The 21377-nt window shown below is 41.5% G+C and overlaps 1 protein-coding gene across 1 annotated transcript in view; it reads right to left on the reverse strand.

The window, feature by feature from the left end:
• Positions 1–21377, reverse strand: part of MCCC2 (methylcrotonoyl-CoA carboxylase 2) — a 78546-nt gene that overhangs the window by 8305 nt on the left and 48864 nt on the right. The window contains exons 8-15 of the mRNA XM_038765803.1: positions 20175–20239; positions 12467–12566; positions 12231–12326; positions 9356–9428; positions 5907–5983; positions 3345–3411; positions 1957–2113; positions 1172–1286 (exon numbers count right to left, since the gene is read on the reverse strand). Of these exons, the coding sequence (XP_038621731.1) occupies positions 1172–1286; positions 1957–2113; positions 3345–3411; positions 5907–5983; positions 9356–9428; positions 12231–12326; positions 12467–12566; positions 20175–20239 (750 nt within the window). The remainder of the gene's footprint in view (positions 1–1171; positions 1287–1956; positions 2114–3344; positions 3412–5906; positions 5984–9355; positions 9429–12230; positions 12327–12466; positions 12567–20174; positions 20240–21377) is intronic.

Raw genomic sequence — 21377 nt, forward strand, 5'->3', positions numbered from 1 at the left:
ATTAGAAGCCCCCAAAATTGAGATTTGCGTCAAATGATTTTATTCTTACCCAATTAAAAAAACTAAAATTAAATTTTCACAGCTCAGGAATTCATAGCTGAAAGAACTTCCGTCTTTGTGCCTTCCCCCAGATGTGAAAATGGCTTAATATCCATATGTACATGACTGGCTAAATAGTCTTACAAGCTTATATGTCCTCAAAAATCCCTCAAAAAGCTTTACTTTTTCTTGAATATTAGTGAAAAAAAGCAATTGCAACTCTAAAATAAATATGAAGTACCTCAGGAACTTCAAAGTATGGTGTTCTTAAAGCAGGGATGTGAGAGAAGTATATATATATATATGTTCCAGATTGGTAGAGAGGAAGAAAAAGAAGATGGGTTGGGGGAGAAGGTCAGTGGCAACATTAACGCCATTTCCACTACTTCTGATTCATTTTGATTATGTAATTCGTTATTTTTTCATTTATAACAAGAAAAAGCCAAGTTGAGGGATATATATGAACACATCTTTACTCTAAATGCTCAATAATGTACCTATTAGCATTCCCTGTAGCAATGGCAGTCGCTTTGGAAAACAAATGAGTCCAATATTGAGAATACCTTGCAAATTTTTAAATCATTATTAATCTCAAAGAGTGAGACAGTATAATAAATAACAAAAATAAGCAATCGTCAACACCATTTAATATGGATGTAAAGAGGCCAGGTCACTTCCTGCTTTGTTTATCTTCAGCTTTCATTGCCTTGTCCTTCCTCCACTCTTTATTCTCTCTCAGGTCAATGATTATATCCAATTTCCATGGAAACAAAGGAACTGACCCACCCAAGATCCCCTTTGGTAAAAAAGCCTAACAGTTATCAGTATTTTTATGAAATCAGCAAGTTCCAATGAGTTTTAGAGGAGGAACAAAGTCATTTCCACAAGGAAATAGCTATAAAATGGTATGGGACTACGTTAGTACACCACAGATGCAAATTTTAATAATGTCCAAATAGTATCCTAAAATCACGAGCATAAGAAGCATCAACAATCTACCTAAAAACACTGGAATCACACAGTCTCCAGCCCAAGTGCTTGCTTGCAACTGTCCCTTTGTCTAGATATTTTTATGGTGTCCATTACCCAGTTGCCCAGCCAAACCTATGAACAAAAGAGAACTAGCAGTTACCTCTTTTCCTTCTCTTGCCTTTTGGTCTTTCGCTATTGTAGCTAACACGGTTGCTGCTTGCTCCCCTCCCATCACTGAGATACGAGCATTTGGCCACATGTAGAGAAATCTTGGGCTGAAACAAGAAGTTAGCGAACAGCATCACAGTACAGTGGGCACCTGACCAATGGAGAAGGTAAAAGCCTCATTTCCTGCAATAAACGAATGCTGCCATGAATGTTCGTTACTAAGAACAAAATCTTTCTTCTCTCCATCCTCCACAACACTCCTACACACACACACACACAGTTCCCCGTGTTTGTGAAGATTTGAAAAATGTTTTGCCTCCCTATTCCACTTCTAAAATTTCAACAAATACTGCCCAAAAAAGGCACAACTCTCATCTCCCATCTCGCCACCCAAACTGTGCTAATGTGTCACCTCCAGGCATACAGAAAACTGTTGATTTCTCTGAAGAAATTGAAACTCAGCCCGTTTCAGTGTTACTGAATCAGCAAAGCAAGAATATATTGCTACAGAACCAAAAGGAAGCAGTCTGTGAAATGCAGGAAAATGGTCATTTGAGGAAAAACAAACCTAATGTTTCTACCAAGCATGATCGAAACCCCGAAACAACATTCAGGTCTTCAGAAAACTCTTCACCCTAACTTGATGGTAATACAGTTAACTGAATTGATCGGTCATGACAGCTGCACATCTTGTTTAGAAATCAACCGCAGCAAAAATGGGATTGCTAAATATATCTGTGGAGGCAGCTCCTTGGTTATAGTGAGATGTCCACTTGCCTAAATGCTCTGCCGCACATGCCGTAATTTCCAGCTCCATAGGATCCTCCAATGATGACAGTTATTTTAGGTACATTGGCACAAGATACAGCAGTCACCATCTTGGCTCCATCCTTGGCTATTCCTCCAGCTTCATATTCTCTACCAACCATGAATCCTTACGGGTTAGAACACAAATAGAAATTTGTGGTGATGGCATCTTAAAGGGCCAATTAGATCATTACTGCTTTTAAGCTCTTTACTGTAGCTTGAACAAAGTGAAGCTCTGTAGCATTCTGCCTGCCCAACATATAAGAAGAGACCACATACAGGTCCAAATGTCTACGGCTTTCTAAAAATTATGCTCCAAGAGTGGTTCGGTGCCGTAAATTTCATCATATTAAAATGGCCGTTCTGAATTGTCAGTTAAAAGAATTTTTTTCAATTTCCAAATCAATCATAGCCAATTGGACGGTCACTCTGGTGAACGAATCAACAGCACAGATGTTTAAAACAGGAAAAACACTACGTTAGGCCGAACAAAGTTAGCTGGTAGAGTTATAGCATTCATGGATATACAGGCAATGTAATCAAGTGGGCTTTCTTGAAACTCTAATGAAAAGAATTCAAGTTTCATGGAGCCACTGAAAATTGCTATCCGTGACTCCAAACCAACTAGACAGAGAACAAAGTTGTTACTTTTTTCAGGTTTTGAACTGCCTTGTATAGAAGAGCTATACGAACTACAGAAAATAATCTGCTACACTAATGTACACCGTGTGTACCTGAGGCACTTGAAAAAGAACAAAGTTGTTACTTTTTCAGGTTTTGAATTGCCTTGTATAGAAGAGCTACAGGAACTAGAGAAAATAATTTGCTACACTAATGTACACCGTGTGTACCTGAGGCGCTTGAAAAAATTACATTTCTGTTCCCTAAAACACATTAATATACTCAACAGAAACTAGCAGACTGCTGAGAAATTCAGGAGGGAGGTGGTAATGGCCTAGTGGAAAGAGCACGGGACAGCGAATCAAGAGATCCGGGTTCTAATCCCTCCTCGGTCACGTCTGCTGGGTGACCTTGAACAAGTTATTAACCCCTCTGTACCTCAGTTTCCACATCAGTAAAATGGGAATAAAATAACACAGTTCCCTCCACCTGAGACTTTGACTCTAGTGAGGGACTGGCATGTGTTCAATCTGGTTACCTTGCATCTACCACCCCATCAATGCTGAGCGCAGTGCTTGGCACATAGTAAGAGCTTAATAAATACCAATCAAGCATTGTGATCAATCATTATTATTACCATCATCATTATTCCTACTATAAGTGAAGTTCCTAGTAACCTCCTAAAAGGTATTCTTCAGAGAAAAACCTACCCAAAAGTCTAACCGCCGTTTTCTCACCTGTGATATTCTGAAGGAACACAAGGGGAATTTTTCTTTGGCAACATAACTGAATGAAATGTGCTCCCTGAGAGAGGAAAAATTGTCAGATTTAAAATTAGTAATAATCAAATCAACAACCATCCTGTTTTAAAGCAAAGCGGCACAAATTTGGGGGCAAAAATAAGACAACATTACATACCAACTGTACTGGCAGTATTTTGGATTTGGATTTTAATAGACAAAAACAGTGCTGATTACTAATAGGCTTCTTTAGTTGAGGTCTAGGAACCATGCAGATTTCAAAGTCTCACCATTTAATAGTGACATGCCACCAACAGGCATGTCAACCCACGGTTAAGAAGTCAAAGAGAATTTGAAGAAAGCCCAGAAGGAAGAGACTACTTAAAGGGATTGAAAATATCTGTTGGGTTTTTTTTAGCACCTCCACCAAAAAAAAAATGGGGCAAGGGGGAGAGGAAATTAAGTGCCAAGGGAATGTCATCAAGTTTTTTTTAATCTTCATAGATAAGAGGAAATAGACTCAAATTACTGGAAAATAGATTTAGACTCCAGGAGAAACTGACAGAGTGAAGGTTGCTAAACCACAGAATAGACTACCAAAAAAGATTTGTATTCTCTGCCTATGGAGATTTTGAAGAATTGGGTGACAACCATCTGTCTAGAATGATTAGGTGCACTTCTAGTCCAGAGAGAGGGGGTGGACAAGGTGTCTATAAAGTCATAAAATGCTATGAAGGAATGGGAGCTGTTGTTCCAATCTCCCTAAAATCTTTTTTAACAGATCAAGATATGAAAAAAAATCTCCGCAGCTCCAAAACTTCAACAAGGATTTGGGACCAGAATCCAATCTGAACTGAATTTTTGTCTCTTCCTAAGATCTTGACAGGCTTCTAACTTTAACTCTGAGCAAATTAATAATTTAAAGACCATCAAGAACAACTCAACAAGCATTAACCTGCAATTCAGTACGTACATATGTACACACACACACAGACACCTCTTTCACAGTCCAAACAACCCCACTACTAGTGGTGAAATTAATGGGTGCTTGTGGGACTGAAAAGGCCATTGCGGGACCCCCAGTTCATTCATTCATTCAATCGCATTTATTGAGCGCTTACTGTGTGCAAAGCACTGTACTAAGTGCTTGGGAAGTACAAGTTGGCATCATATAGAGACGGTCCCTACCCAACAACGGGCTCACAGTCTAGAAGGGGGAGACAGACAACAAAACATTGTCCACAAAGATGGTTCAGTACCAAGAGAGATTGATTTGCGCCAAATTTGGACTTGAGAAGGAATACGTTCTAATTGCTAAACATCTTTTCCCAAGAAAAGCTACAAAGACATTACTGACCAAAATAACGCCAGGAGAAATAGAGAATGGCTGGGAAAAGAAAAATGGGCATACACAAAGGACACCCCCAATATGGTGAAACATATGAGAAAAAGCTTGATGGCCCCAATAGTTCATAAAATAATAATAATTGTGTTATTTGTTGAGTGTTTACTGTGTGCCAGGCACTGTATTAAGTGCTGGGGTGGATACAAGCAAACTGGGTTGGACACAGTCCCCGCCCCACATGAGGCTCACAGTCTCAAACCCCATTTTCCAGATGAGGTAAATGAGGCCCAGAGAAGTGAAGTGACTTGCCCAAGGTCACACAGCAGACTAGGCAGAGCTTCTGATTCCCAGGCTCTATCCACTACGCCACACTGCTTCATGTGTGTGTCAGCATATATAGTTGTCCTTTGTGTCTCGTTATTGTTGAATTTTCCAAGTGGTGATCAAGCGCTCTATACACAGTAAGTGCTCAATCAATACGACTGACTGAATGAATTAATTAATGCCATCGACTGACCACTTTTGCTCCTGCTGTATGTTCACTCATTCATTCAATTGTATTTATTGAGCGCTTACTGTGTGCAGAGCACTGTACTAAGCGCTTGGGAAGTACAAGTTGGCAACAGATAGAGACGGTCCCTACCCAACAACGGGCTCACAGCCTAGAGGGGGGACACAGACAACGAAACAACACATGCGGACGGGTGTCAAGTCATCAGAATAAATAGAATAAAGCTAGATGCACATCATTAACAAAATAAATAGAATAGTAAATATGTACAAGTACTTGTCCAGACACGCACTCATTTTTTTAAATAGTATTTAATAATGATGATGGTATTTGATATGGGGAGGGGGCCGAGCTGCTTCTACAGAGACTGGGATTTTCTGAAAGGATGAAATACTCTGTCTTCCCCTTTGGTGACGGGAAGGTGGGCAGGACGCCCGGCCGGACGTCCAGCCCATCTTCTCGCTTCTCTTTCGGCTGCAGAGATGCAGTCACGTTCTCAGTACCGGGCATTCAGTAAATAACATTACTACTAAACACCCAATATACAACCAACAAAAAAGAGTTTTCCTGCTTGCTGAGGCTGCTCATGCCCAGAACAGATACAAGACAGACAAGGCAGAGCTACACATTTTCCCTTATGTTTTTCAGTACCTATTTAACTTTCCTAATAAGTCATTTCAAATAAAAGCAGCCAAATACTTGCCTTCTTCGCTGATTCTGAGAAGAGCACTCCATTATTTCCGATAATGCCCACTGGGTAGCCAAATATCCTGGCATATCCTTAAAAAAAATTGAGGATTTTCAGGTGACATTATTTCACTATGATGAGCTGACATGACATCCTTCAATTTAAGAACAACAGCTATAACTCTTAAAAAGCCTTCCTCCAAGGTAAGCAGTAGATGACATTTTTATTAGCCAATTTCCCTTCATATTTATCTAAGTTTTACAAAACACTATGCTACCTGTGACCTTCAGTAACACACAGAACTCTGAAATCATTATTTTTTAACTGCAATCAAAGCACATGCTAAAACTAGTACCTTGTGGTTTAGTACATAATGATATATCCTATTTGATCATCGGACTGGAAGGCATTAATCACATTCTGTAAAGAAACACAAAACACTTGCACTTTTAGCAGGTTTTGACAACAATCTCCCTCATTCATAACCCAAGACAGCAGTAATCCTTAAAGCTAGTTCTATGCCATAAACCTAAGCGTCCCTCCATTTAATCCTGGCTTTGGTTTTTGTGAACGTTTTCCACTGTGAAATGGATCCTTCCTATTTTCCACTTTCGGTTCAAGCTTTTCATCTCAGGATTGAGGCTCAAATTGTTCTTGTTCTGATATTTATTCAATAAAGGTCAGCTCAGATGCTGTAGGTGATGAAAGCATTAATTTTATCCTTGCAGTAAAGAAGTTAATATTTCTCCCCATCCAAACAACCTTTTAGTGATTGTGCTGGTCATGCAGGTCTCTTCAGTTATCATTCAGAAAGGACGGAAGGTGGAGAACCAATCTCTGGAATCCAGTATCCCATAAATTACATGGCTGATGACTGAAGAGATTTACCATGGATGGTTTTGAAATGAAGGGGCAGAAGTTCACTCCCAAAACTGACCTCTCAATAGCACTGCTACGAAGTGTGCCAACTCAGCAGGGTCAAGACTGATTTGTGTGTTTTCCAGGAGACTCTGCTTATTTACCATACAGTAGCACGGTTGAGCACACGACTACGGCATCAAAAAAGTGTACATTAGCTACAAGAACGTATTTATGCTCAGTTCTGCTGTAAAGCGCGCTGTCACTTTGCCTTGTGGCAAGGGTGCTGTTAGAGAATTACAGAACGTTTGTCGGACTGCTTGAGCCTTTTATCTGTACATATTTATTCTATTTATTTTATTTTGTTAATGTGTTTTGTTTTGTTCTCTGTCTCCCCCTTCTAGACTGTGAACCCACTGTTGGGTAGGGACTGTCTCTATATAATAATAATAATAATGGCATTTGTTAAGCGCTTACTATGTGCAAAGCACTGTTCTAAGCGCTGGGGAGGATACAAGGTGATTAAGTTGTCCCACGTGGGGCTCACAGTCAATCCCCATTTTACAGATGAGGCAACTGAGGCTCAGAGAAGTTAAGTGACTTGCCCAAGGTCACACAGCAGACATTTGGCGGAGCCGGGATTCAAACCCCTGACCTCTGACTCCAAAGCCCGTGCTCTTTCCACTGAGCCACGCTGCTTCTCCACAACTGTATGTTGCCAACTTGTACTTCCCAAGCGCTTAGTACAGTGCTCTGCACACAGTAAGCGCTCAATAAATACGACTGAATGAATGAATGAATACCGTGTGGCAATAGTTTACGTGCGCGTGTGTGTGTGTGTGTGTGTGTTTATATGCATGCGCACAGCACCAGACATAGCGAGTACAGTGCTACAATGTGGGCTTTCTTTAATGTGGGGTTTCGCAACAATGCAGCTCCATAATTATAGAAGAACTAGATTTACATATGTAGGAGAGCAATTGGGACTTTAATAGAGGAGGGCTGAAATGCATCACCATATTTTCCACTGGAAGAATAGTTCCCAAATGGCAACTGTGTTGTGCTAAGAACCTAAGTATAAGCATTAGCAACGGACTTCCGTACTTGGAAAGACACTGAGAAGCAGCGTGGCCTAGTGGAAAGAGAATGGGCCTGGGAATCGGAGGACCTGGTTTCTAATCCCGACTCCACCACTCATCTGCTCTGTGAACTTGGGCAAGTCACTTAACTTCTCTGGGCCTCAGTTACCTCATCTGTAAAATGGGGGTGAAGACTGTGAGCCCACTGTTGGGTAGGGACTGTCTCTATTTGTTGCCCATTTGTACTTCCCAAGCGCTTAGTACAGTGCTCTGCACATAGTAAGCGCTCAATAAATACGATTGATGATGATGATGATGATGACTGTGAGCCCTATGTGGGACGTGGACTGTGTCCAACGCGATTATCTTGCAATCTTGCACCTATCCCAGCACTTAGTACAGTGCCTGGCACATTGATAGTAAGCACTTAAATACCATTTTTTTTTTTAAAAAAAAGGAGCGGCAAATAATGATCCACAGTGTCACTTGGAGAGGGTCATTCATTCATTCAATCATATTTATTGAGCGCTTACTGTGTGCACAGCACTGTACTAAGCGCTTAGCACTGTACTAAGTGCTTGCACTGTAGGTCCCTCTAGGTATGACGTGGAAAAAAGAAGGGAGATGTATCCCCCCGACTGTCCAGAGAGACTGGAAGGCTGAGGGGAAATAAGAATGGGAATGTTGCTGCCCAGATAATTTTCCCTTGGACAGCCCAGAATTAAAGTCCTATTTCATATGGCCAAAATCTGGAAATCCGATGTCTCCCCCTTTTAGACTGTGAGCCCACTGTTGGGTAGGGACCGTCTCTATATGTTGCCAACTTGTACTTCCCAAGCGCTTAGTACAGTGCTCTGCACACAGTAAGCGCTCAATAAATACGATTGATTGATTGATTGATGGCAGCAACTAGACTGGCCCTATTCCTCTGGTCATACCTCCGACCTCTGTCTTGACTGGGTACCTAGACAAATCAGGTGAATATATATTCGAGAAGCAGCGTGGCTCAGTGGAAAGAGCCCGGGCTTGGGAGTCAGAGGTCGTGGGTTCAAATCCCGGGCTCTGCCAATTGTCAGCTGTGTGACTTTGGGCAAGTCACAACTTCTCTGTGCCTCAGTTCCCTCGTCTGTAAAATGGGGATTAAGACTGTGAGCCCCCCCGTGGGACAACCTGATCACCTTGTAACCTCCCCAGAGCTTAGAACAGTGCTTTGCGCATAGTAAGTGCTTAATAAATGCCATTATCATTATTATCATTATATGCCAAGGCAGGGAAAAGGCTAGAGAAACCCTCTATCATCACCACACACTCCTATTAGAGTGGGCTTTGACCAACATCAGTGGGTCTGAAGATCGACGGAGTCTCTGACACGAGCACAATGTCCAATTAATGCCGAGTTCCACTGATGGCACTGCACCGCACACATCCCCACCCGAGGACGTCGGAAACCTGCACGCAAATACAAATCTTCCCCTCTCAATTTCCAAACTGGGGGAATGTCTATATGCACAATTATTCTAAATCTACCTGTAACTAATGTATCTCCATATAAAGCTTTGAATTCATCAAATTTACTTCCGTCCACGATTCGGGCAATGACCTGAAAGGAGAGAAGAAACAGTCTTATATTGACTGATGCTTTAAAAAAAAAAAAAAAGAAAAAAATGCATTTTATTTACAGGCAAAGAAAACACATACACAGTGAAGCTGTCATTTTCACAGAATAATTTCACTCTACCCAGAGGTGCTCCATCACCAGAACTTCATTTTGCACATTTAATGCCATGATGTTATTTTGGGCTTTTGCTTATCTTCGCTTGAAAAAAACCAAAGCCGGATCAACTGTTCGCTAGCTTGCAACTAGACATCTCACATCCATTGTTTTTAAACATTCTGCTCAAAAGAACCCAGATTTTAAAATGCCACAGAAGTAGAAAAGATTTTCTACTTAGTCCCTGGGGAGTCTGCTAAAGTGCACTACATTACTTTAATACTTTAGCATTATTTTAAAGACATTAGCGGTTGGGATTATTTTCTGCTAAAAATAGTTTATCCATTTTCCTCGCCACTCTGTGTATTTGTATTTTTCAAGAAAATTATACACACACACACACACACACACACACACACACACACACACACACACACACACATATATGTTTCAGGTTTCAGCCCATTGTGTGCATGTGTGCATACACACATATACATATATATATATATAATTATTATATGCCAGGTATATATATATATATATATATATATACACACACACACACATACACACAGTGGACTGAAACCTGTTTTTCTACCTCTGATTTCACATACCTTTAAAATTAAAAGTCTACTTTAACGTAACAGGCAAAAACTGTCCTGCTCTCTCCACATCAAAAAACATAAAAAGAGCTGCAAAATAACACCTAGTTCACATTACCGATGAAAAGTGTATTTGCAAATAACTTGGCATTACCGACTTACAATACTAATGGACAATCAATGTTCTTAATGCTCCAACAAAGTCTAATTTTAAAACTTAATTTGGACGTAGGAAGACTTTTGCCAGCACTCGCTAAAATCTCTAAGGCTCTAAAAGAGCTGGAGTTAAAAACCCTTAATGACTGCCATATATCACAAATGTGTTTCCCGAAATAATTAACTGTTTCTCAAAAATTAAAGAAACACAAACCATCTGTTATCTCTGGAGTAACAGCATAAGGAAAATACCTGCTAACTATAGAACTGGGCAAAAATGAAAATTCATTATATGCTAATAAGCAAACAAATAAATACGGGCTCTAAATTACCGTTTGCTTGCGTGCCAATTACCTACAGTCCTGGCATCATTTTAAAATACTATTAAAATAATTCAAACTTTATTGAGGACGTAATGAGAGTGTTGTTTTCCTCCTAAACTTGCTGGCCCTACAACCATTTACCAAAACTGAAACAGTGAAAATGTGAAAAGGCATCTTTGAAAATTGTCAAATTCCCCTGAAAACACCATTCCTAATGCTACAGAAAACTAGACACCTAACTACGAACACACCAAACTGTTCCTCCTGCAAGGAAAAGCCACACAACAGTGGTTGGGGTTTTTGTTTGTTTTTGAGAGGGTTTTTTTTTTCCAAGCTTAAAATGCTAAAACAAGAGCCGCTTTAGCAACTGAGTAAACTGTTGCAGCTGCCCCAATGGTTGGGCCCAGCCCAAACCACCCAGATAATGTGAACTCGTAATCTGCCATGGCCACTGTTCTTTTTTAAAAATAGTTCCAGCATCACCAGGCAGGGAATTAGGCCCAGCATAGGAAGAGGGGAGGATAGGGAGGGATGGAGGAAGACACGAATTTGGGCCTGGGAGACCCTGGACTCCTCCTTGCCCAATCAATCAATCATCAATCGTATTTATTGAGCGCTTACTGTGTGCATAGCACTATACTAAGCGCTTGGGAAGTCCAAGTTGGCAACATATAGAGACAGTCCTTACCCAACAGCGGGCTCACAGTCTAAAAGGGGGAGACGGAGAACAAAACCAAACCTACTAACAAAATAAAATAGAATAGATATGTACAAGTAAAATAAATAGAGTAATACAGACAAGACAAAACATATCAATAAAATAAAATAAATAGAATAAATATGTACAAATAAAATAGAGTCATAAGTAAATAAAATAGAGTAATAATAAATGAATAGAGTAATAAATAAATAAATAGAGTAATACCCTGTGTAATCCCCAGTAATCCCCTGTGTCCTGTCTGATGGAGCGGCCTCTAAGGAACGGTTGAAATGCTCTCCCACAAAAAACAATTATTTTTGCCAGGACAGGGTGGTTTGCCCGACTTCCCTCCCCACGCGATTCCTTCCTGCGAAATATTAAATAACGAATCTCACTAATCGAGGCGGGTTTCCTCCCACCCGGTATCGGCAACCTGCGTTTTCCTATTGCGGGGACGCCAGCTTGAATCGACACTCGGAGATTTTCCAACCTCCCTTTTTCCCGTCTGCGGCCAAAGCCGGTCTATAATAATAATAGTAATGATTATTAATCTGTTCTAATCTGTTCTTATCTCCAATAATACATACACCACCAGATTGCGGGTCTCGTGCAACCACAGATCAAGTTTATGCCAGCCCACAGGCATGTGAGTATGTCTACACCATCCCCATCTTTAAATCTGCATCTACACCTGTCCTCCTTTTCAGCTTTTTGTTTCCCTTGTAAGCAGAATGTTAGTCATCCATTCAATTATATTTATTGAGTGCTTACTGTGTGCAAAGCACTGTACTAAGCACTTGGGAGCGTACAACAACAAACAGACACATTCCCCGCTCACAATGGCCTCACAGTCTACAGATTTAAAGTTAATAACAAGGTGGATAGATCACAACTTCAGTTGCATTCCTACCTCATGGATATCAAAGTTCCTTTTGAGGTTGTCGCCAACTATTCCGTACAGCTCATCGGCAGGATATAAAGGTTCTTCGTACGGTTCAATGGTCACCTGTAGCATTTGAACACATCGATTCACTTAACATCACTAAATGAAGTTACAGTAAAACTTAATCTTCTTCGGGAAAATACCCGGTGTTCCACTTAAAATGGCCGTTAACAGTAACGTTACCGATTGCATCGTATACTCACATCTACTTTCTTCTGATAATTGAGACTTCTCACAATTTTTCTTGCTAAATGAAGCGCATGGTTGTCGTCCAAAGCATAGTGGTCAGTTACTCCAGACTTCCTGCAGGTTAAAGCACATTTTAAGGAATGACCAACACTGGGGGAGGAAGAAAAATCTCAATGAAATCCTTAACCATTCCAGATCGTTCTCCTCCATCTGGAGTAAACCAAAAATTAGATTACCTAATTAAAAACGATGAGCCCAACTCTCCCATCCAGAGCTCTTAGAGGCCTAGCGGAGAGTATCAAATCAATCAATCGGTAGTATTTATTGACAGCTTACTGTGTGCAGAGCAGTGTACTAAGTAAACCCTTGGGAGAATATTATAAAAGAGTTGGTAGACACATTCCCTGTCCCCCACAAGTTTACAGACTAGAGTAGGAGTAGTAGCTGGAGTACTGATTAAGTGCTTATGGTATATGCAGCCCTCCCTCCCCTTCCTTCTTAAAAACAAGGAATGTTCCCGGGGGTTGAGGTCTGCCCACCCTTTCGATACTGTTCAACACGGCATGCTGTAGTTTTCTCAATGGGATGGGGCAACAGCCGGTTAGCCACATACACACATGCTCACTACCGGCATTTGTTCCTCCTCTCCGACACCCAGGAACCCTCACTGAATCCCTTCCTGCACTAAAATCAGCCTGCTCTCTCCCCGTGCCAGAAAAGAATCGGGTCCTGCAACAATAAAATCAAATTACATTGGCTCTTTTGTGCCTTTACTCTGAGAAGGCTGCTCACACCCAAGATCTCTTTCATCCTCACAACAACCCTCTGAGATAGGGAAGGTCAGACACAGAGGGGCACAGACAGATGAAGTGGTTTACCCAAGGGCACAAAGTCAGTGGGAGTATTTGCCATCTTGGAATTTGCTATCTTGCTTGATGAATTTAATCTGTCACTCTAAGCGCCTTGCAATTCTGTATATACAGCGTTGAAGCTCTTAAAACATTAAAGCAATCTAGCTTGCATAAGGCAGTTAGTTAGTTTAGCGTATGCCTCTGACTAAGAAAAAGCATTTACCAAAAACCCCAACTGTGATCGCAAGATACCATTGTAAATAAAGCTTTCTAAAAATGCGTCAGAGTTAAGATCGAAATCTACGCACATTAGTAGAGTCAAAGAGGTTGGTGCTCATTGTCACATTCAATATCAATGAAAAAACTACATTTTCTCCGGCTGTTTGCATAAGTCCGGTTCGGATGGCTGACATTTCAGAAGGTTCTTCTTTCAACCTCAAGGCTGAGGTTGAAGAAGCTTTAAAAAAAGGGGGAGCTGTATAAATCAGACATTTTCATAACTGCACAAGAACACAAATATCCACAGGCAACCTTGCTTGATTTTGCACTGGGCACATAAACCTTTAGGCACCCCAAAATCTAATTTCTACTAGCCAATTATAGGAGTGCAAACAAAAAAAAAGATATTTTTTGATATGGTTCACAATAAAGCTTAGATTTCAGGTACACTTTGCCAAGATATACACAAAATGGGCTCAAATAAGGTACGTTACATTATAACTGATCAAATCCTAATATTTGAGAAATATTTTCATCCCTAAGAATTAAAAACCAAAAGCCTAAGAAAAACTAACTCAGCTCTAAATAGAATCCCCTCTTCAAAATCCAATTTATGTATTACAAGCAAAATGCCCTTCTTGACAGATGCCTTTAGTGAACTATAATATCAGTACAGGGAAAGCTTTTAGGACTGAAGCTTTTGGCTTTGAATATCACGTAAGCCTTTGTCTCAAACCCAGCCCTTGATTGACTGAAAGCCAGACAAATAAATCATAACACAATGGCAACGCAAGGCTTAAAATGTTGCAGGTCATAAAACAGAGGTTCAGATGGCTTGTAGCAGTGTTAGAAATTCCTCTATAAAAATGCCACTAAAAGTATATTTTCCTCTTTTATATACGATACTGGGAGAATTTTTAATGCAAGAGAAAATCAAATAAAATTTTTCTCCATCATTGTCATTATCTTCAGCATTAACTGGGCGCTTACTAGGTCGACAGTACTGAACTTGGCATTTGGATACATAAAAAAGAAATTCATTCATTCAATCGTATTTATTGAGCACTTAGTGCGTGCAGAGCACTGTACTAAGCACTTGGGAAGTACAAGTCGGCAACGTATAGAGACGGTCCCTACCCAACAACGGTCTAGAAGGGGGAGACGGACAACAAAACAAAATATGTAGTCAGGTGTCAAAATCATCAGAATAAATAGAATTATAGCTAGATGCACATCATTAACAAAATACATAGAATAGTAAATATGTGCAAATACAATAGAGAAATAAATCTTTACATAGTCAGGTGTCAAAATCATCAGAATAAATAGAATTATAGCTATATGCACATCATTAACAAAATACATAGAATAGTAAATATGTGCAAATAAAATAGAGAAATAAATCTTTACATAATAACAAAAATAAAAGGCACAGTCTGACCTTGAAGAGCTGACAATCTAGTGGGAAGCAGTGTGCTCTAATGGAAAGGGCAAGGGAATCAGAGGACCTGTGTTCTAATCTTGGCTCTGCCACTTGCTGCTGTGTGACCCTGGGCAAGCCACTTAACTTCCCTGTGCCTCAGTTACTTCACCTGTAAAATGGGGATTAAATCCTACTCCCTCCTATTGGTCTGTGAGCCCCATGTGGAACTGGGGCTGTGTACAACCTGACTGTATCTACTCCAGTGCTTAGTACAGTGCCTGGCTCATAGTAAGCGCTTAACATGTAGCATTAAAAAAAAAAAAGACGAATGGACATAAATTGCCAAGCACACCATACGTAAAAACACATTAACCATAAACATTGATGATGAAAACAAATATAGGCTAGTAAACATGGCAGATGTCCATATGAATATTTATACAGCTTGGTGGGATGACTTCAGAAAGGAGGGAGGGAAGTAATCCAAAACTATCAGCTGCCCCAAATGTGTTCCCCATAAAAGGGTGGGAAAAAGTTGAAGCATATCCTGAACGATCCCAGTTGTTAATATTCTTCCGCTTGTCTTTCTGTTCAAACAGCTCCCTTCTTCATTCTCTATTCCCCAAGTGCCTCATGCAAAACAATAAATGCTGCTATTGTCACCACTAGATTACAGAGGGAGTATTCACACTTTCTTCAAAGATACAGGTCACATTGCTAAGTACCCTACCCACAGTGAAATGATGTGCCCAAGGTCACACGGCAGACCAGTGGCAGAGACTGGATGTTTTGTCACCTGTCTACACATTTTGTTGTCTGTCTCCGCCTTCTAGACTGTGAGCCCGCTGTTGGCTAGGGACCGTCTCTATATGTTGCCGACTTGTACTTCCCAAGCGCTTAGTACAGTGCTCTGCACACAGTAAGCCCTCAATAAATACGACTGACTGAATGAATGACTGCCCAGAACAACCTTGGATGCTACACACACTATGTACACATGTACAGAGACATACACACACGGTTTCTCCTTGGGATAGACAAAATGGGCAAAGGCCTTTGGAGAACTAAACTGAAACAACTAAGGGTAGAATGAAGAGCAACGTAGCCTAGTGGAAAGAGCCCGGGCCTCGGAGTTTGAGGACCAGAGCTCTAATCCTAGTCTGCTGTGTGTCACGCTGGGCAAGTCATTTCACTTCTCTGGGTCTATTACCTCAAGTGTAAAATGGAAATTAAGATCGTGAGCCCTGTGTAGGACAGGGACTGTAACCAACCTAATTATTTTGTATCTACCCCAGTGCACAAAGTAAGGCACAGGTACCATTTAAAAAAAAAAAAAGGCACAAGTCCATTCATTACAGCTTCACTGTCCTGGAATTAAAAATGGCAAGACCTAGCCACGAGCTAGCATACGGCAAGCCAACCAGACCAAGTCTCTTTGAACAGGAGCAGACTCTCAACTCCACATCCACCAGCGTCTGACGGTCCCAACCCGTCTTCTCCCTTGCTGATGTAAAAAGCGGGCGCTGCCAATTCAGACATGCGAATTTTCTGCAAAATGCTTTCTGTGCCACATCAAGTAAAATCCCTCCCTTTTCAACAATCTCTCTTTTATTGAACACTGTCTCCTACGAACGACAGTTTAAACTTCAGAAATAATTGGTATTTATTTCCTCTGAAAGACAGAGGGAAAACAATCTTCCATAACACTTCGTAATATGGGAAGGTGCTTCTATCTGATATTGCCTGATTACCGCTGAACAGTAAAAAACGCCTCACAGACTTAGACTTCCACATAAGAAAACTCTAGAGATGAAAGCCAAGTATTGACTGGATTGATGAGAGAGCAACCCATGTCTTCCTTGGGTACTTGCGCCACCAATTCAGGACTCACCTAGGAGCCACACGGAGACTTCACAAGTCCTGAAAGAGGTGCAACAAATCCCACCTATTTGGGCTTGTCTCTACATGGAATACACCATCATTAAGGCACAGTCTCAACAAACAATCAGTAAAATTTATTTACCCATTAATATGTGCAGAGAATTGCACTAAGCTCTTGGGAGAGGATAAAAAGGGTGAATAGACATGATCCTTGCCCTTCCAATCTAGTAGGGAAGATAAGCACTTCAGTAATTTACAGACTGAAAGAAGGGGGAAAAGAAGATCCATACATGAGTAAATCTTTAAGAAGCAGGGGATACAAAATAGGCACATAAGTTGCTACAGGAGGTAGGGAATATGCCAGTCCTTACGTGGTGGCGAAGAGCTAACTTGACTGTTCGGGAGACATAAATAACTTGGGGAGATGAGAGGTTAATCAGGAAGGCCTCATGGAGAAGATAGGATTTCAGGCGGTCTTTGAAGGCAGGGAGAACCGCGGTCTGGTGGGTTTCCAGCGGGACAGAGTTCCAGGCCAGGGGAGAGAAGAAAGTAAGAAGATAGCAGCAGAGAGAAGAGACCATAGTTCAGTAAGTACCTTAGCTCGAGAGGAAAGAGTTTGAGCTACCATGCAGTGGGAGAAGAGGATAGATATGAGGGAGAGCCTTGAAGGTGATGGTTAAAAGTTTCTGTTTGATAAGGAAAGGAATGGGTAATCAACGGAGGTTTTTGAGTAACAGAAAGACATGCCCAGAATGATGCCTTAAAAAAATAATCCAGAGAGCAGAGTTAAATACGTACTAAAATGGGTACATACTCCCTTCAGCCTTACAGCTCTTATGTACATATCCATAATTTATTTATATTAATGTCTATGTCCTCCTTTAGACCGTGAGCTCACTATGGGGAGGGAATGGGCCTATCAACTCTGTTATATTGTTCTCTCCCAAGCACTTAGCACAGTGCTTTGCACACAGTAAGCGCCCAACAAATACGATTGGTTGACGGATAGAAAGGAGAGAGGCAGGGAAGCCAGTGCGGAGGCTGATGCAGTAGTCTTTCTGCCCCTCATATTTATGATTTCTCAAACTCTGCATCACTACCCAGGCCCCGGATGAAGTGTTTGTGTTAGGGACAGTAGAGCAGCTGAGTGAAGGCAGAATTTTTCTTTTTCCTTTCTGTTATTATTATTATTACTACTACTATTAATGATAACGGTCATTATTAAGCACTTACTATGTGCCAAGCATTGGGCTAAGAGCTATGAGAAATACAAAATAATCAACTTGGACCCAGCCCCTGCCCCACACAGGGCTCACAGTTTAAGGGGAAGAGAGAATAGGTATTTTATCCCCATTTTGCAGCCGAGGAATAGGAGGGCACGGAGAAGTTAAGCAACTTTCCAAAGGCCAGATAACAGATAAGTGGCAGAGCCGGGAACAGGACCCGGGTCTCTGGACTCCTGACCCTACGGTCTTTGCACCAGACTACGCTGCTTCCTTTATTGTATCAATCAGTCATATTTATTGAGTGCTTATTGTGTGCAGGGTACTGAATTAAGTGCTTGGAAGAGTACAACACAATAATATAACAGATACATTCCCTGCTCATAACAAGCTTACAATCAGGGGGAGACAGGCATTAATAGAAATAAATAAATTACAGATATATACATAAGTGCTGTGGGGGCGGGGACGGTGGTGAGTAAAGACAGCAAGTCAGGGTGACGCGGAAGGGAATGGGAAAAGAGGAAATGAGGGCTTAATCAGGGAAGACCTCAAAGAGGAGATGGGTCTTCAATAGCAGTTTCAAAGAGGGGAGAGTAATTTTCAGACATGAAAAGGGAAGGCAATCCAGGCCAGAGGCAGGACGTGGACGGGAAATCGGTGGTGAGATGGACGAGCTCGAGGTACAGTGAGTAGAAGGAGCAAAGTGTGGGGCCGGGCTGTAGCAGGAGAATAGCCAGGTGAGGTAGGAGGGGGCAAAGTGATTGACTGCTTTAGAGATGATGGCAAAGAGTTTCTGTTTGATGTGGAGGTGGACGGGCAACCACTGGAGGTTCCTGAGGAAAGGGGAAACATGGACTGAATATTTTTGCAGAAAAGTGATCCGGGCGGCATAGTGAAGTATGGACTGGAGAGGGGAGAGACAGAAGACAGGGAGGTCAGCAAGGAGACTGATACATTCATTCATTCATTCATTCAACTGTATTTATTGAGTGCTTACTGTGTGCAGAGCACTGTACTAAGTGCTTGGGAAGTCCAAGTTGGCAACATATAGAGACGGTCCCTACCCAACAGCGGGCTCACAGTCTAGAAGGGGGATACAGTAACCAAGGCAGGATAAGATAAGCGCTTGGACTAACATGATAGCAGTTTTGAATGGAAAGGAAAGGGAGGATTTTAGTGATGTTGTATTATATAGGGCTTTTACTGCCAAAGTGCTTTCACATTAATTAGTTCATTTCAGCCCTCACAACAACCCTATGAGGTAAGTATCCCCATGGACTTGGAAGGAAAACAGCCAGATCTCTTACCCACCAAAAGGCTACCAGGCCCCCCATTTGGGATCCAGCATACGACTTGGACTCAGGAGAAGGATATCAGAAACCTGAGGGCGCCTGGTCTGGTACGATAAATTTCCATCATGGCAGCATTCATTCATTCAATCATATTTATTGAGCGCTTACTGTGTGCACAGCACTGTACTAAGCGCTTGGGAAGTCCAAGTTGGCAACATATAGAGACGGTCCCTACCCAACAGCGGGCTCACAGTCTAGAAGGGGGAAACAGACAACAAAACAAAACATATTAACAAAATAAAATAAATAGAATAAATATGTACAAATAAAATAGAGTAATAAATATGTACAAACATATATACAGGTGCTGTGGGGAGGGGAAGGAGGTAAGGCAGGGGGATGGGGAGGGGGAGGAGGGGGAGAGGAAGGAGGGGGCTCAGTCTGGGAGACATGGGTGAGAGGTCAGCGGCAAGACAGATGAGATCGAGGTACAGAGAGAAGGTTGGCATCACAGGAGCCAAGAGTGTCGGGGGGCTAGGTTGGAGTAGGAGAGTAGCAGGGGTGATGTAGGAGGGGGCAAAGTGAGGGACGGCTTTAAAGCCGACGGTATGGAGCTTCTGTTTGATGCGGAGGTGGATGGGCAACTACTGGAGGTTCCTGAAGAGGGGGGGAAATATGGCCTGAATATTCCTGTAGAAAAATGATCCGGGCAGCAGAATGAAGTATGGTCCGGAGTGGGGAGAGACAGCAGCAAAAGTAATAAGAACAGTTTTGTTTAAAAACCCCCAAAACTCCTCAGAGTGGACAAAAGTAGTGATTCCCTACTCCACCTGCAGTGAAGGTCTGCGCCTCCGAGATCCTCAGCCGATACTTCCTCACCGGTGGCAGCTTTAACCTACCAAGGCAAAAGATTAGAATTAGGGCAAGGTTTTGCATATGACTGGGAATGTTTTAACAAGGATGGTTAAGATGAAATTGCACAACATTTCCCTGCAGTTATGGTTCACTTTGCCCAGCTCTGTGGAAATGAAATGTTTGTCTTCTCCGTGCTACTATCTACACTTGGATAAATGGCTACACGTAAACCTGGCAATCATAGCGCAGCTGGTAAAAACTGAGCTACGTTACCAGAGCGGTTATGAAATTAGTTAGATGTGTTTCGAACTGTTTAGGGGGCAGTTCTGTCTGAGGACGGAAGCTGAACTACTGTCTACAAGAGTTTCCTTCATGTTCTAAAAGACCTTAATAGGTAAGCTAATTAGATTTAAATGTTTAAACGAGGAAAGGAGTGATGCCCAGAATACTACACCTCCCCAAAACTACTGCTTCCAAGCCTTCCCAGGAAGAATTTACCTTTAACCTGTGAGGGAGGAGGATAATAATAATCCCGGCATAATGAACCAGTGCATTAACAATATAACCAACTCTTTTCTGACCTGAGACCTTCTACATTCTACTAAATAAATCTGAAATGCGAAATGTTCGATTCACATTAGACTCAAAATAATTAAACTCAAAAATAACTTGAAGTCAGTCTCCAAATGACCTGAATCAATTTACCCTCCAATCCAAAAATAATTTTTAAGAAAACTGATGTGAAGAGGTGCACTTTCAAATTAGCAAAGAAAAAAAGTGACGACTGGTTTAAAGACCTTGAGACACTGAAATGACTACAGGTAAAAAATTATGCCTAGTTCCCTATTTTATGGAGCACTAGCCTGCCAAAGGAAGTCAGTTTGCTCTACATTTGGCCCATTAGTAAGATGCGAGGGAAAAAATCCAACCAGCGAGTCTCCCAGATGCCCCCATATGCCCGAATGCTACCCTACTCATCCATCTGCCACGTAATCTCCCGCTCATCTTCCCAGTCAGTCCCAAATTCATCTCTTCCAAGAAGTCTTCCAGGATTATTACTACACCAGAAAAGGTCAATATTTCTGTAGGTCCAGGATGCCAATGAAGGTATTGAGTGTCTTTAAGAGGAGCCAAGCTCCAAGAATTCTGCCAGGAGACTGTGTCAGAAAGATTTTTAT

This window comes from Tachyglossus aculeatus, chromosome 23, assembly GCF_015852505.1.
Source record: "Tachyglossus aculeatus isolate mTacAcu1 chromosome 23, mTacAcu1.pri, whole genome shotgun sequence".
Taxonomy (NCBI): Eukaryota; Metazoa; Chordata; class Mammalia; order Monotremata; family Tachyglossidae; genus Tachyglossus; species Tachyglossus aculeatus.